Source organism: Pezoporus flaviventris, unplaced genomic scaffold, assembly GCF_033815535.1.
Source record: "Pezoporus flaviventris isolate CSIRO_AGI_PZ_B2104156 unplaced genomic scaffold, CSIRO_AGI_Pfla_v1 ptg000080l, whole genome shotgun sequence".
Taxonomy (NCBI): domain Eukaryota; kingdom Metazoa; phylum Chordata; class Aves; order Psittaciformes; family Psittacidae; genus Pezoporus; species Pezoporus flaviventris.
The window spans coordinates 1,443,974-1,460,903 of NW_026892628.1; the positions used below are offsets into that span (position 1 = coordinate 1,443,974).

General features: G+C 56.8%; 1 protein-coding gene across 1 annotated transcript; it reads right to left on the reverse strand.

Annotated features, from left to right (window-relative positions):
• Positions 1-1,183: 1,183 nt before the first annotated feature.
• On the reverse strand, positions 1,184-11,325 carry LOC133280158 (calcium/calmodulin-dependent protein kinase type IV-like). Its single transcript, XM_061474590.1, has 12 exons — positions 11,258-11,325; positions 10,694-10,821; positions 7,635-7,713; positions 7,318-7,380; positions 4,875-4,957; positions 4,613-4,685; positions 4,109-4,199; positions 3,947-4,021; positions 3,690-3,765; positions 3,430-3,556; positions 3,160-3,312; positions 1,184-2,819 (listed from the first exon to the last, which is right to left on the reverse strand). Exons 2-12 carry the CDS (start codon positions 10,789-10,791, stop codon positions 2,592-2,594), a joined length of 1,146 nt encoding a protein of 381 aa, XP_061330574.1. The 5' UTR covers positions 10,792-10,821; positions 11,258-11,325; the 3' UTR covers positions 1,184-2,591.
• Positions 11,326-16,930: the final 5,605 nt, after the last annotated feature.

Below are 16,930 nucleotides of genomic sequence, written 5' to 3' on the forward strand. Positions count from 1 at the left end.
TGTTGACGTAATCACGTGAGGGTGCGGCCCGTGCGCGCTCCACCGCCCGCCCGGCCTCCGGGGCCTGCCCGGTTCCGCCCCAGTTCTTACCTGGAGCCGCCGCCGGGACCGCAGCGCTCAGCCCGGCCCCTCCCCCGGGGCTACGCGGAGCCGCCTTTTCTAACGGAACATTACCGGGATTTGCCTTATTTTGCGGGGTTTTAGGTTACTTCGCGGCCCTCAGCCCCGTGGTGATGCCAGTAACCGCCGTCCCCCTGAGGAGATCCGCAGCTGGAGGCGGTGTTCGGGTGTCGGGAGCTGGAGAATCCATTGTCACATGGAAATGGGTTAAAAAAGGCAGGAAAAAGTAAACCCCAAACGGCTTTCAGGGAGTCGGGGCTTGCCCGCTCAGCTCTGGGACCTCCGGGGAACAGCAGTGAACACAGAGCCCAGGTGATGATGTTGGATACTTTATTGACTTTCTTTACTTTATAAATACCTGCAGTATCGGCAATGTCACCACTACACCGAAGTAGTCAGTAAAACACATCCTGAAAACAGCTACAGACCAATATTGGCTTTATTCCCTTAGTTTCTTACTACCTTTTGAGTACTGATACTTGTGGAATAATACTGTGTAACAGAAGAGGCAAACTCCTTTTCTTTGCTTACAGTTTTCCCTCCAGCGGCTTCCATCAATGAAGACACTTGTTACTTGCTGATACCTAACTGATGCCTTCATTCCCGTTATTTTGCCGGATCAGGAGTGCTCAACACTGCTGGCCTGGTCCTGCAAGGCGTTTAAATGTGTATTTCGTGCCAGACGATAGCGAATAGTCAAATTTTAAGCCCCACGTTAGTGAACAAAATGGTAAAAGTGGAGTTCTGGCCCCACTGGGGTAAATGGGGACACATGATGGAGTTTGAAGGACAGTGTCACCCGAAGGATGGGATAAAGAGCGGAGCTGGGTGCACTGCAAAGTTCAGCCCTCTGTATTAAATAAAAGAGAGAAAACAAACTGCCCCCTCCCAAACACACAGAAAAAGATGGGATGTTTCCCCTGCCGAAGCCCTCTCCCATGCTGTCGGTGATCGCTTTCTCTCCTGCTGTTCATCTGCTTCCCCACTGAAGGTATGACTGGGAGTTCATTAAAATGAAAGCACATTTCTGGCCGAGACCTGATATTTCCCCAATTAAAAACCCTTTTGAACATCCCGTCCCTGAATTCGGCTTTGCATGCACCCTAAACAGAAATGTCATGTGGTATGGATCAGCCCTTACGCGTAATCTTTATGGTTTCTGCTTGTGCTCTGCATCAACACGAAGCTCTTTGTGTTACGTTTGCCTTTGCTGCCATTGGAGCTCTGCCCGATGCCCAGGTTCTGCATCACCAAAGCCTCAGGTTGTGTTTGCCACCTCTCCTTCATCACCTATGGTGTCCCCGTGCTGGAAAAATGAACTTTGTGCACAAATTTTGACCCTTTTTTGCTTGAATGTGCTCTAAGTGCATGGCCCAACCGGCCGGGGGTGCAGGTTGAGGCAGCACCTCAGGTCAGCAAACCCGGCACTGGCTTTTTGGCTTCTCCCGCATTAAATATGGCTTTTCCTGACTGATTGCTTGTTCTGTATTAAAATCTGCACGTGCTCATCCTGTGGCTTGGTCAATAACAGCCTGAAAAAAGTCTTTCCAATAAGTTTGTCAACTGATTTCGCTAGACTTAAAAAAAAACAACCCAATACATATAAACTCATTGTCCTCCCTCCGGAAACAACAGCACCATTACAGGTTACAAAGTCTTCCAATGTGCTGTGGAAAGAGCTGCATTGTTCTTGGTTAAAACTCATATGAATGGCAACCTGGAACACCAAGGAAGAGGCCAGACAAGCTGCGTTCCCAGTCTGGGACAATCCAGCCACCATCATGTACCCACAGCAAGGCTGAAGGTGGGAACAAATGAAGCTGGAGTGGAACAAAAGCACAAGTCAGAGTTTGTCTACCATCTAGAGATAATAAAGGAACCACTCACTAACACCTTTTCTTCAGATAGGATCAAACAGCTGGGTCCAAAGGCTCCTACAAACCATGTCTAATAACAGCAGTAAACCTACAGCTGCGTCTGGTAAGAGGGATTGGAGATGGAACATGGATGGTCAGTGATAACCCAGATGCACCCATTCCCTAAAGAAACCCTTAAGGACTATTTACAGGAACTTACAAAACGCTGTTGTAAAGGCAGCTTCCTGCCTGTGTAGGTAAGCTGAAAGAAATCCTTTTTCTGCTGTTTTGCTCCTTGGTTTTTAAGCCACTTGGGATCTTTTCAAGCCACAGTGGCCAAAACTGTTCATTTGTTGGAAGACAGAGTCACCAGCCTTGTTTTCCTCAGTCGGGTCCCTACAGACACACATTCACAGCGACCAGCTACAACTGCACCGGCAACAGGACACTAAACAAGGACGCTCCACACCACGGATCATGGGCTCCTGACACACACTGACACTCGGGGCACTCCTGTCCCAACGGCTTCCCCCACCTTTCCCTGTGCCAGCTTCCAAGGGTCAGTGGGGTGCTGCTTGTGGAGGCTGCGGTGAGGCGGCACCGGTGCCGGGCACGTTAGCTCTGGCAGCTGGCGCTGCTCACAGGAACCTTGGGCACGGCGGGGCGGTCGCTCTGGAAAGCTTCGAGGTCCTCGGTGGTGGCGGTGGCTTCGTGGCCAGCGGTCCCTGTGCCCTGGGGCAGGCGGGCTCCCCGGGGAGCCCTCTGGCTGCGCCCGCTGCGGGAGCAGTCGTGGTGACCGTGGTTGCCCAAGCGGCTGGAAGCCACCACGGCTTTCATTGCAGCCTGTTGCAAAGGCACAGTGGTGTGAGCAGTTAGCAGCATGTCTTAGGCAGATGTTTCCCCTTCTATGCGTTCCCTGAGATGCTCGAGCCCCGCGGGAGCATGCAGAGAGAGCGATGGCGCCCGCTTCTCCAACCCAGCCCTTCGCTTCAGGCAAGGCTTTTCCTTTGTGCTCTGTCGTCCTTCATCCCTGAGCTGCCACGTGTCACTGAGCATTTATCTGCTCAAGGCAGGGGATCCTTAAAACCCAGAGACAGCAGCTCTGATAGCCCCAGTTGTTTGCACAAGGGGAACGTGAACACGAGCCACCCCCGGGGGTTTAATGGGGCTTTTTCACCTTTACCTTCAGTTTTCTCCTGGCATTAAATTCCTGCAGTTTCTTCTGCGTGCTGTCCATGTGAGCGAATTTAGCTGCTTTCCCTGTGACCCAGGGATGCTCCAGAGCCTGGTGGACGGTCAGTCTCTTCCGGGGGTCCAAGACGATCAATTTTCTGACCTGTAACCAATGAAAAGGCCTCATTTGCCTCAAAAGCCCCTGGTTTTGTTATCCCACAAGCATTGATCTGAAGCCTTCACACTCAGCAGCCCTGAGCCCTGGCGCTACCTCACTCACCAAATCCTTGGCGTTGAGGGAAACCTCATCCCACCACGGGGACACGAACTCATAGTCGCAGGTGAGGATGCGGCTGTACATGTACTGGTCCCCTCGTGGGTCGAAGAAGGGCTCGAAGCCACAAAGCCTGTGAGCACAAGAGAGGAGCTACACACTGCTGCCTGGGCCCCATGGCACAGCCAGGCCAGAGTTTGCCAGCAGCACACAGTGGGCTGAGGTGGAGCAGCTGGTGGTTCCACTGCCACCCTCAAGTTACTCACAGGATGTAGGTGATGACACCCACAGACCACATATCCACTTCAGGGCCATACGGGCAGCCATGGAGGATTTCAGGGGCTGGAAGCAGAATTTGGGGTTCAGATGCACAGGTGTGGGGAGCTCCCCGCAGAGAAAACACCTCATGGGTACCGTTAGCACCTCCTGATGCTGGCGTAGCCATCAGCCAGGCCTATGCTGAGCAGCAGGGAGCAGCCCTCGGATCCCCCTCCCTCTTCCCTGGCTCTTCCCTCCTGCTCACCGCAGTATCCCGGCGTGCCGCAGACGGTTTTCATGGTGTCCTGTTCATCCACAATCTTGGAGAGCCCAAAGTCACCTTGAGGGACACAGAGAGTGCAGCGCTGCCGTCAGGGGAGGCACTGTTAGCTCCTCTTTGTGCCGCAACCCCCCCCGGCAAACCCACCGATTTTAAGGGGAGCATCAGGGGACAGGTCTGCATAGAGCAGGTTCTCCGGCTTCAGGTCACGGTGGACGACCCCGTTTTCATGCAAATACTATAGAGGGAAGAAACAGGGATGTGGTAAGGGAGGGAAGGGGCAGAGAATCCCCATCTGCTTCAGAGAGTGATCGGGGGTGACTGGGCACAAACACGGCACCAACTCGCCCAACTTTGTCCTTTGGAAACACCCAATGCCTGCGGTGCTGGCGCGGCTGCTGGGCGTGGGAAGGACACTTCCCATTGTGAGTTTCCATTTTTAAACCCTCCTGTTGCTATAGAAACCCCATCTCCAGCAGCCCCGTGATGCAGAGCAGCGCTGACCTTCCTCCCTCCTCCTTCATCCCCCCAAATGTGGATTGGAAGAGGCCCCTCCACCAGCGAAACCTTTGGAGGGCCAAGGGTGAGAGGGGTATTTGGGAGGGTGCAGCCCCCACAGTGACAACCCTGACCCACCGAGGGTCACCTCACCGAGACAGCTTCCAGGATCTGTTTGACCACATGGGCTGCATCCCGCTCGCTGTAGAAGCCCCTCTCCACGATCCTGCAGGCACATTGGGTCAGCACAGCAGCACCCTGCCCATATGGAGCCCCTTCACCCTCTGTCCCCCAACCATGGTGTGCATCAGGCTCCTCCATCCTCATCCTCATCCTCCCCCTGCCATCAGGGTGGAATTCATCCTCCCTCCCCCCCCATTAGGAGCCAGGATGGGGATGATGGGGCTGGGTGTACCTGTCAAAGAGCTCTCCTCCCGTGACCAGCTCCAGGATGAGCGCGATCTCAGACAGGGTCTCAAAAATCTCCTTCAGCTTGATCTGAAAGGGGCAAGAGGGATGCAGATGTGGGATGCAGAGGCTGTGCCAGGAGGAGCATTTGGCCACTGGGGTGTGAGAGGTTTATTGGGACAACCGGCACGTTTCCCTCCTTGCCTTTGTATTTGTCTGAACGTGATTTGTTCTAACGCTTGTAACAGCCCTGCTCACTTAATCATGCGTTAAAGGCGATGCTGGGAATGGGAATACAGGCATGCGGCGCCTTTATCCTCCTCCCGTCTCCAAGCTCATTAGCTGGAAGAGGAGCTCACGAAAAGCTTTTTGATTTCACAGCTTCCTCAGCCATGCTGGCACCTTGTCCAGCCCCACAGCAAAGCCCTGCCCTCATCCTTCCTGGGACCCATTCTGCACAGCTACACTTGCAAGGATGTGGGATCGATGCATGGAACCCCAAGAGCCCAAAGCCACCTCTGGGACCCTACGGGCACTTTTGGCAATGGCCCTTGGACCATGTTTTAGCAAAAGAGGTACTAAAGGAACTGGTTTCCTCATGATTTTGGGAGGTTTTAGCTCCCACACGAGGTGAGTTTGTCTGCAAGAGACCTTTGTGCCACTGCAGCAGATCTGGAATTCCCAGGTCTCTCTTAAAACTACGTCAAAATGCATTTTTTTTATTTTTTAATGGAAAACTGAGAATTTCACACTTCTTAAGACTTTTGTGACACTGCGAATTTCATGGGGCTTTAATCATTACCTTCATAGGCTGGGTGACAAGCCGTGATACCCTGCAGGGTGAGAGACACTATGTGGCAGCTTATTGCATTATAATAATACACGGAAGCACTATAATTTTCCTATTAACTTCAAAAGTTTACAATCCTATTATCATCCGCTCTTGAGGTCGGTGCTGAACGATAGCGAGCGCACAGGCAGCACCGGCGTAAATAATGAAACAGAGCAGCTCTGCTTCAAAAACCCACTTGAACCTGGGAGTGAGCGGAACCCTACAGAAAACGCAGGGATTTAAATATTAAACCTGCCCGGCTGGTTCCTCCTCACGTCTCCGTGGAGCTGCTGCCTGGGGAGGAAAGGAGGAGGGGAGGCACTAATGGAATCTTCTGTTGCGTTTCGGATGACGGAGCCTCTCCCCAGCCGTGGCTGATCCCACACCAGCGGCTGCTCTGAGTGATGCTCCCCATCCCTGTGTCTGCCCAAACGTCCTGGGAGTGGGGAAATGCCTCCGAGGAAAAGGCTGAAGTGCCTGATAGCTCCAAAACCCTAGGACACCCTAAGGCAGGGCTGTGCCGAGCTGGCCAAGGGGCTCAGGGACGCCCCAGTTTCAGCGTTGTTTGCCTCCACTGTCCCTGGTTTTAGGATGTTTTGGGCTTCTCTTGGCTTCACCTCTTTGCATCAAGGATTTGGACTGTTGGGGATGGTCAGGACATCCCCACAGGGGAAAAGCCTCATTGCTCCAAGGAGGGTTGACATGGGCTGGGCTGGAAACAGCTGTGCCCAGGGTTTTAGAATCATCGGATCACACAACGGTTTGGGGTCGAAAGGACCTTAAGTTCATCCAGTTCCAGCCCCCTGCCATGGAGGGTGTTTTGAGGCACACTGCAAAAGAAATGGCAGCCTGGGCAGCAAGCACCAGCAGCAAAGTGATGTGCTGGCCACAGAATCAATCGGAGTGGGGTCTGCTGCACCCCTGCAGCACCAGCACTCAGCTGCCAGGTGGGTTTTGTGTTATTCCCTTGACTCCAAGATGCTTTTGCAATTTGCCAGTGGAACTAAGCAGCGGGGAATAAGCCTTTTTGGCCTGGGGAGGGATGGGGATGGAGCAGAGCCCCCAGGTCCCTGCCATTGCAGAGGGGCCGACACGGTGGCCCTGGCTTTGCTGACACCGGCTGTGATTAGATCCGCTCTGGGCGTTGCAAATCATTCCAGCCAAGCTGCTGTTATCCCCCGAGCGCTGAGCAAGAGAAACGGCACTGGCTGTGCTGGGACGTGGAACCCACAGCCCTTTTATCTCCCCTTGCAGGATTCATTACAGATGGGCAATTTTCAGTGGTGTTCATTTGATCTCCTCGATGGAAATTGCTTACCAAATGGAAATCTCAGGCCAGGAGATGGGGGGTGTGGGTGGAAGAGGAGGGAGCCTGGCCCTTGGTGTCAGAGATGGGAAGCTCAAAGGCACTGCAAGGACCATGATTTTCATGCCTGTGTGCCAGGCAGGGAGCGGACACTGGGTGCAGGCAGGGGTAGTGGGTTCATCCTGCACCGGGATGGGATGAGGACAAGGACACCCCAGCCCTTCCCTCGGCACCACTGGGCTGCCTGTGGGAAGCGTTAAGGGGACCCAAGCCAAAGGGAGCTGCGAGCTGTGCCATGAGGGCTGTACTCACGATATTGGGGTGCGAGAGCCGCAGCAGGACCCCGATCTCTGTCCTCACGATCTTCTTGTCGATCTAGAACACAGAGCCCATGCAGAAGCAGCATTACCTGAGCTGCCAGGGCTGGCTCCAGCCCCCTGCCATGCAGACACCCCCTCCCCATTGCTCCCTGCAGGTTCCCATGTTTGTCCCAGGGCCTGTTTTCAGCAGCAGAATGCACCCATTACACACCCCCCCTCCCCATCTGCACCCATAGCCCGAATAACAGCCCCATCCCAGTCCCAATGTGCTTTGGTAGCAAAGTCACCTCCCACCCTGCCAACACTCACCGTCTTCTTCAGGACCTTGGCAGCGTATGGGGTGCCCGTGCCCTTCTCCTGGCAGCTGTAGACCACCGAGGTGGCCCCCCTGCAGAAGGTTTGGGGGTGCTTGAGGTGGTGTGGATGGAGCAGGGGGTTCTGCTCACCCCGTGCCCCCCCCCAGACCTTTGCTAGTGCCTAGCGCACATCCGCCTCCTTGTGCGCCCCATTCCCTGCATCGTTTCCAGCTTTCCTGGGTAAAGCCATTTTAATTAAACCAAGTCCTAGATGGGATTTAAATCCTTAAGCTGCTTTCACGACAGGACAGAGCCTCCCTCTTCCCACTTGTGGCCACAGGGACCGCGGGGATGCTGTGTGGGTCCCAGCCGTGTCCCTGACAAGGCCACGGCACACAGGACGATCCCGTGTCACTGCAAAACCTCTCCATCAGGTTAAACCACTGCAGGTGACAAGAGGGATCGTTCCTGTTGAACCCCCAGCAGTGCCCCCAGCTGCCAGTGATCTTTAGATCGAGTGAATAACAATTTTTTAGCCACTGGACAACAAAATCAACCCATTGCCTCAGGTCATTACAGGATTAATTTGCAATTTCATCTTTGCTGCCTGGCTCCTTTGAGCAGATTAATTCTCACCCCTGAAAATCAGCCACATTTTACTGCTCTTTGGCTTCACCATCTTCTGGGACCCAAGTTCAGGTTCAGCTCAAGGTGCGTGGCACCGCCAAGCACCCACAGTGAAAAGCCAGCTGCACGCCAGGCACCATCGTTCACACCAAAACCTCCTATGAGACCAAGACCAATGCACAGCGTGGCTGGAAGTGACCCATTTGCTGCAGCCCCATGTGCTGGATGCGGTCCCTGGGGTGCTCTCATGACAGAGAGATTTGCTTTAGAAACAAGGGCGGATTTTGCAACTCATCTGGCTGAACTTGGGAATCACGTTCCCATGGCAACAGCAGAGCTGGGTACCGGGTACCACAGGGATGCTGCGGGATGAACAAAACCCGGCACTTCTAGGCCACTTGCAAAACATTTTCCTCCCTTTGCTCAACGTTTTCTATGAAATCTTATTTTGCAAATAAAAAGCAATTTGGAAACAAACCGCTCAGGTTTGGAAGGGGAGAGGTGGCTGCTCCCACCTTCTCCAGCTCAGGAAAGTGAGGAGAAGCCTTCGATTTGAACCCAAAATGGCATTGCTGCTGCAGCACCCATTAACCCATTCCCAGTGGGAGAAGGAGCCACCCAGAGCTCTCCTGTAGCAGCTCAGCTCCTCGGGCACCGTTTCCAAACGCACCAGGGTTTTGCAGTACCCCAGCAGCCACCTGCACTCCTCATCCCTCTCATCTCAGCTGCATCCCAGCCCAGACCCGCCGCCTGTCGCCTTCCCACATGAGGTTCTCCCCACAGACAGTTTGCAGCCTGATTCCTGCTGCCAACAGGATCATTTCGAAGCCCTCGGCTCCGCATTTAGGAGGTGCAGGGGCCGCTCCTCAGGCACGGCACAACCCGCTGTGCCCATGGCGATGCGCCGGCTGCCCCTCCCGCGTTCCCAATTACAGCAGCGGCTGGATCCGTGCCGGCATTCGCTACACCCCAGCCCCTCGCCCCGCTGGCCCCGGCAGCCGCTGCTCTCGCTGCTGCTTAAAGCCTTGAATAAATCTCTGCAATCAACCTTGACTGCGACAGGAGATAATTGCATTTGCTTTACAGATGAACTGGAAAATGTTGAACAATGGGATTTGCCACAAGAGCCTGACGGATGGACGGGGGCTGGAGCAGCCCGTGGAGCACCAGGGCCAGCCCGTGGAGAGGACGGTAGGACCTGCACTGCTCAGAGCCTGTCTCTCTGTCCTACCCCCATCTGTGCAGGGCTGCGTGGTGCTGAGCCCTGCGCTGACACTGGCCACACCTCAGTAAGAAGCCCTAAATGGTTTTGCTGGAGCTGATAGGTTTAAGGCTCAAAGGCTCCCTTGCAGATGGCTGGGGCTGACCCAGCCTCAACCACCACCACCACTGCAAACATCTGCTCCAGGGCTTGGCACCAGCGCTGCCTCTGCTGCCCCACAAACAGGACTGTCAGACCTTCCACCCAAGGGTTCCCTGCACCCCCTTGGATCCCCGTTGTCCTGAGCGTGCTGGGACACCAGAGACAAACCTGTCCCATGGTTGGAAGCTCCCAGCACCGCTGCTCTCCTCAAAGGGGCTCAGGAGCTGGGCCTGGGCATCTCCAGGATGCATCCTTGCTATGGGGCATCAGCAGCCTCCAGGCCCAGACACTTGGCACCAGCCCTGGGCTCTGCATCCTGCGGGGCCCTGCAAGGGCTTGGGAAGCGGCCAAGCAGCCACGTGTGCCAAGACCAGGACAAACCCGCCAGGGAAGGAGAGATGGGCAGGTTTAAAACACATCTCCTGGCCACCCCAGCACGAATGGCACACAGCACCCGCAGGACCTCCCGTGTCAGCCCTGCTCTTCCCTGCCTGTAAGGATTTATGCTAGGGCCTCTAAAAAACAAGTCACGAGAGCCTCCATCAAGCAGTTGGTGGCTGCTGAGGTGGCTCTGCTCTGAGCCACCACACAGGGATGGGGACATTGGTGGTCCTCAGCAGGGCTTCCTGAGCCAGGTGGGATAAATCCAGATCTGGGAATAAACCCCTGTGGGGCTGTGTCTGTTTGCAGGGGCTGCTGCAGGAGGGACCCACCGTGGCCCCGCACTGTGTCAGGCTCACTGCTCACCCCCCCAAAGCCTTGGGCTGCTCAGAGGTGAGACGAGTTACACCAGAAGCCCGCTTCCCACCCACAGGGGTGAGAACCACGGACACAGGAAAGGGGGCCCCATGCTGCAAGCCCCCAACCCTGAAACCATCGCTGCATCATCACGACACAACCCAAGCTCCAGCTTAGGCGTGAGGGCAGGGTCTTCTGCTTTCCACCCCCCCTTATCCATGCTTCCATCCCCGCCACGTCCCTCCTCCCTCCAGGCCGGTCCCTGCCCCAGCCAGGACACGCTCCCATGCCAGGAGGGCTCCTGCCCCCGGCATTCCCTGCCCACCCCCCCCAGCAGCCGGTACCGTCCCAGCTCGGGGCCCACGACGTAGAAATCTTCCAGGGCTGCCTTGCGGTGGGAGCCGTCGATCCAGTACTCGCTGCTGCTCTCGGAGGAGGGCATGGTGGCCCGGGGGCAGCAGTCTCCTGCCAGCTGCTCGGAAGAGGAGACCCAGGCATCACCATGTTCCCCCCCCCCCCGCGTGTGAGAGCCCAGATGGCCCAGCAAAAAGCAGCGCTTGGGATTATCGAGTGTGATGGAGCTGCAGCCACAAATCTCCTTCCCCGCAGGCACGTACGCTGCCTTTTCTGAGCCTATACCCCCCACCTATTTCATGCCACCCCCAGCTTTTCACACCACGCTCCCCGCTTCCTCCCTTTCCCACCCTATCCCCACCTTTGTGGGACGACCTCGCCTTTTCAGGGGGCCAGACCCCACGCTCAGAGCCCAGGCTGTGCCCCAGGGACTGGCACGTGGGGTATTTGCTGACCCCCCAATTCCTGCAGTCCCACCCAAACCCACGCTAACATCGAGCACCCCCCCTGCCGCGGGCCTCTTTGCAGCCCCGGTTTGATGGCCCAGCACTCACCGTTAGCTGTGGGGTCGCTGTGCAGCGGAGCCGTGTCCCCCCCAACGCTGCTTCATCCCCGGCGCGGGCCGGTGCGTGCTGGGTGCGGGGCCCGCTCAGCCCCGCGCACCCCGGTGCTGGCGCTGGGCCTGGCCGCAGCCCCCCGGTCCCGTTGCTGCCAAGCGGAGGGCAGGGCCCCGCGCTGCTCTCCACCGCGGCCGTGTTAGGGCTGAGCTCCTCGGCCGCGCTCCGCAGGGCGCTGGGCAGCGCTGGAGCGCGGGGATGGAGGGATGCAAGGATGAGAGGATGCAGGGATTATGGAGGACCGCAGGGATGCCGGGAAGCGGGACCGCAGGGATGCAGGGAGGGAGGAAGGTGGGGATGCGGGGCCGGGGTGGGTGCACCGGGACCCTCCCAGGCAGCATCACCGCTCTCCCGTTCGGCTCGGCCGTGCCACCCCTCGGCCCGACGTCGCCACTGCACCGCGTCCCGCAGCCCCCCGGTGCCGCCGGCTGCGATGGGCGCCGGGGGCGGGCGCAGGGCGGCCCCGGGCCCCTGCCCCGCGCTGCAGCCGCTCCTCATCGCTCGCAGCCCGGAGCCAGGCCGGGGGCACGCGGGGAGCGCCCGGAGCCCCGTGGGTCCCGATCCCGGTCCCGATCCCGGTCCTGCGCGGGCGCTGCCGGACGCGGCCGCACGGTGACGCCGTCGGCCGAGGGATGGGAACGGGGGGAGAAGGGAGGGAGGGGGCGGGCCTCAAATTGGGATTGGGGCGGGATTGGTTTGAGAGGAGGGGGTGGGAATGGGAGGGGGGCACGGCAGGAGACGGGGCGGGAGGATGGGATGGGATGGGATGGGATGGGATGGGATGGGATGGGATGGGATGGGATGGGATGGGGTTGAGGTGGGATTGGGATCGGGGCTGTGCTAGGGCCAAGAACAGGATGGGAACGGAGACGGGATTGCGGATGAGGATGGGTTAAGATGGACGTGGGGCCAGGGGATGGCAATGGGGATAGGGGTTGACTTGGGGTCGGGGTGCAATTGGCCCCATGGCTGAGGAGAGCCCCGAGGGGTTTTGTGTTCGCCGAGCAGGAAGTTTCTCCTGGAGGTACAAGGGGAGGAGATGAAACAGCGTCAGGTCCGACAGTGAACAAGCAGGAGGCTGGGGCGGGGGTGGATGTCAGGGACATGCTCCATTCCCCCCCCCCCCCCTTGCCAGACGTGTCCAGGAATGGGGCTCCTCTTGCTGCGGGGCCTGCCCAACGCTTATCCCCAAAGCTGTGAGCCAGGAGCAGCTCAAATATTGGAACTAGGGAGAGAATCCTGTGGGGCAGCAACCCCCATGTCCCCCATGGGCTGCGGCGATGCTGCACGGTCTCCCCCAAGCTGCAGCATGAATGGAGACCCGCATGGAAGGCAGCAAAGGTCTCACCAGCACGAACCCTTCTCTTTGTAATGGGTTTCCCAAGTATTTATTAGAATATTGAATCACATCTGAGGGAGGCAGCCTCAGCCCTGCTTGATGTGGTCTGGTTGCAACTCTCTTTTGAAAGGGATGTTCTTAAAGGGAGTGACCTGCTAAGTGAGTACATTGACTCAGCCTCCGTTTCTCCCTGTCCTGACACGTTGTGGAGACGAGGGTGGGCTGGAAGAGGCTGGCTCGGAGAATTAATATTTATCACTCCATCCAGAACAAGCACAGACCCCCCCCATTCATCCCCATCAGAAGAGCGAGGGCTGTGTCTGAAGAGCATAGGCAGCCCCTTCCCTTCAGTAACTCCCCTCTTAGCAAAGAGGCTGCAATCCCACCCGCGGTGCCCCCAGACCCCCACTTTGCCACCCATGGTTGGGGGGCACCTGGTGGAGCATGGATCCACTGGGCGATGGCAATGGGTGCGTGATGGCAGACGGGCAGCCCCGCTCCCCTGCGCACCCCATCAGCACCAAGGGGAGCCAGAACCATCAGCTGCAGCCCAGGCCTCCAGGCGGTGGGAAGGGGCTGGAATGCACCTCCCAGATTCAGGCCTGGCACCAGACGAGCTGCCCCAGGAACCTGCCCATCGTCCTGATGGCTCAGTGGGAAGAGGAAAGCCTCCAGCCTTTTGTCTGCGGGAGAGGAATTAATTATTTTGTTCTTTCGTCACACTGGAATGAAATCCATTTTAGAGCAGCATAAATTTAGGTGCCTGAAGTCCCCTTCTTTTTTCTTTATTTAACATCCCAGGAAACATTTTTCTGCCCTTCTTGCCCTTTTCCAGATCATTTCTGTCTCACTGCGTGGCCGCCAGTGTTCAGGATGAAGCACGGGATGGCAGGGCATTAACTCCAGCAAAAGGGCTGCGTGGGGCACGGAGGGCAGGAAGATGAGGCCATAGCGGGGACCCCCGAGGTTCCCTGAACCCCACAAGCTGCCAGCATTGGGCAAAGCACGGCCTGAGCACGGCAGCCTCTGGGCCACCTCCTGCCACCGAGCGATGCTCAATGGGTCAGAACGGAAAATGGAAATGAATACAGAAGTTCAGCTCCCCCAGCACACGCACCCCAGCGCTGCTCGCCTTGCCCATTGAATGGCACGAAGTAAATGAGGGCAGAGCTCACTTAAGCCAGACAAGGACACAGAGCATCCCCCCCCCCGGCTACCTGGGGGTGTTCAGCATTCCTGCCAGGAACCGCTCATTAAACCTCTAAAAGACAGCTTAAGGGTCCCATTAGAGCCTCTCAGGTCTGTCCTTCCTTCCCTCACAGATACAGGAGAGGCCGGCGAGCACAGGGAGCGGGATCAGAGCTGGTGATGGAGGGACAGGGTTTGCAGACCCGCTGCGGGGCCGCATCCTTCCCCATTCATCAGCCGGGGCTGTGGGAGCATCGCCCCAGCTCTGGCAGGGCAGCACAGCCCAGCCTTGCACAGGCCGTGGGTGCTGAGCCTCCCCATCATCAGGGTGTCCCTGGCGGTGCTCCCAGCTCCGTCTCGAGCACCGACTCCTGCTCTTGGGGCAGACCCTGCTGCTTTTGCTGGTGCATTCACACCTCCAGCCTTTGCATTCCCCATCCACCCACTGGCAAGCATCGGGACCAGGGCAGAGCCCACCCAGCATCTCCCCTCTCCCAGAGGAGGCTCAGGCATTCAGCATTTCCCTCTTTAAACAAAGGCAGCGTCTCCTTGTGCTGCTCCTTCCTCCTCCTGCTCCTCCACTTCCTCTTGCTTTCCTTTCTCCTCTCTTTTTTTTTGTGCCACCAGAAATGAGTTGTCTTCCCGCAGATGTGACTAAAAGCACTCTGGAAATGTCAGCCACTGCTCGAAAGGGACCCAGATAACATTTAGCTTTAGGTAAGAGAGTAGATTTTCTCTGCGCTAATTCATATTTATAAGCTCTCCTGTTCCCGGGGAGAGCGCGGCACTGATAGCACTTGCTGATTGCTAGCGAGCGGAGCAGGGAATTGTTTTCATATCTGAGATTAAAGAGTGCTTTCTGCTCCCAGTGGCACCTGTGTACTTACACTGGTCATTCTCAATTCATTCTTATAAGATTAAGACTGGAAATGGGAAATGGTTATATAGTGCCGAGCCCAGGAGAGGCTGGGGGCTGCGGGGGGACAGGGTAGCGCCGGCTCGGTGGTCCCAGTGCATGGACACCCAAGGCAGAGGGAGCAGAGCCCAGACCCTGCGCCGGGGACAGCCCGGTCCTTTGCCAGGGGGCTCTGCAGGGTTTTCCTGATGGGAATGCTTCAAGATGCAAGCTCCTTGCCCAGATCCTATGCGGATGGATGGCACCGATAGCCGGAGCGGGCAGAGACGGATGCGAGCACGCGATGGGTTAGGTGAAAGCTTTGTTTCTATTATTACTTTTCAACACATCTTGGGGTTTGTGTCGGCTGATCAAAAGCAAACAAGTGGAGCCCTTTGCAGCGGATCAAGGGTTTGGGAACTTTCAGAGCTTTTAGTTTTTATCTTTTTTTAAGTCATGTTTGCAAAGTGGCTGAGCAGCCCCCAAGAGGGTCAGAGCCGGAACATGGGGGAACAGAGAAACCAGGGATTGCAGGGCCTGGAATTAGGGGGAGGAAAGGGGGGAAAGCAAAGGGGAGGAGGGAGAGATTGGGGTGGAAAGGGAAAAAGGCGAAAGGAGAAACAAGACAATGGCAGAAGGCACCCCGGGGACTTCCTGAGAGGTTTTAGAAATTCAAAGTACGCCTTAGAGCCTCAAAGCTGTGTCAGTCACAGCCCGGGCGCAGGGATCACCGAGGCTGCGGCCGAACAATACCAGATTGTGTGAGGAAGGTGGGAAAATAGGGGGTCTCAGCGGCTCCCACTCACACCAGCGGTTCCGCTCGTCAAGCACGCGTTCCACATGAATCAATTCTGGACAGAGCCTCGGCATAATCCCCGCCAGCCTCGCTATGACAACTTGAAGGAGAATTCGGCGCCTGAGTGACAGCAGACACAGAACTGACAAGGCAAAAGCCTGCAGGACTTTCCTTCCCTTTCCCCCCCCCTCCTCCTTTTTTCTCTTCCCTCTCCCCTTATCCCCCTTCCAGTAACTTTTCCTGGGCCGCTGGTTTGGGTGCTCACGCATCCATGGGTTTGTGCACTCACACGTGGGTGCTCCCCATGCCCGCGCTGCCAGAGGGGCTTTGCTCTCTCCTTGCAGCCCCAAAGACCCTTCTGAGCTTGCCCTGCTCCTGGGCACCCCCGGCCCTTCCCAGCAACAGGGATGCTTGGGAACCCCGGCACCTCTCCCACCCGCAGGACTGGCCACGGCTCTAAGCAGAGTGCAAGGGGAGCGTGGGATGGGGGTACCCAGCTCCTGGACCAGGATCCCATGGGAGCAACAGCAACGAGCAGCCACCCCAGGGCTTTGGTAGAGGGGGACACACGGTGCTAGGACCTCACCTGCTTCCCTGGAGCATCCACCAAGGCTCATCCCTGGCTTCAATGCTGCCCTTCAGGGGCACAGGGCAGCTGCAGGAGCCCTCCAAGAGTGAAGGCTCATAGGGGCACACCAGCCTTAAGCCTTTGGGCTCGCTATCAAGGGTGTGAGACGCTGTGGGGCTCTCAATTACCAGCATCACCTACACGTGTTTGCAGCTCACCTTTGAGGGGCCCTCAACACCTTCCTGCCCCCATGGACCAGGACACGGCCAAGCAGAGCAGGACTGGTTTGGGTTTCAATGGGTGCCTGTGGGGACGGGGCCATGTGGCAAGGAGCTGCTCTGAGATAATATATAAAGATTACAGTTGTTAAATACGTTTCTCCAGCCCTGCAGCTAAAAGATGCACTGATCACCTCTCAGTGCCTGTTGCTGCTTATCCCTGCCCTCCTGCGCTCCTGCCTCCTAAGGTAAAGGACATGTAACATTAATAATCATATCAAGAATAAAAAGTGCTTTTTGTCACCTCTGGATCCTGCTCCCTTTCGGGCTCCCCTGTTCCGTTCCGCTTGCGTGCTCGGGGAGGCAAGAGGTATAAAGGAAACTAATTAAAAATTGCCAGTGTCTTATGTTGGAGCATTTGGGTGCTTTCAGTAGTGAAAGAAAAGCGTCTTGTTGCAAGAAAATCAATTTTACAGTTACAGGAGCAGAATAAATAGAGGTGGTGCGTTAAAGCAAGAGGATGAGCAGGGGTTGCGAGGGGGCCAGCACAGGGATGCTCCAGGTACCCCTATGTCTGCCCCCTGCTCCTGCAGCTCTCCCCCAGCA

Bases quoted from the DNA above. Each gene is read 5' to 3' on its own strand.
- LOC133280158 (XM_061474590.1), bottom strand. From the start codon at position 10,791: ATGCCCTCCTCCGAGAGCAGCAGCGAGTACTGGATCGACGGCTCCCAC. The intron at 7,381-7,634 runs GTGAGTGTTGGC...TCTGTGTTCTAG, and splicing joins CCAAGGTCCTGAAGAAGACG to ATCGACAAGAAGATCGTGAG. The intron at 4,200-4,612 runs GTGAGGTGACCC...TTCCCTCTATAG, and splicing joins AGATCCTGGAAGCTGTCTCG to TATTTGCATGAAAACGGGGT.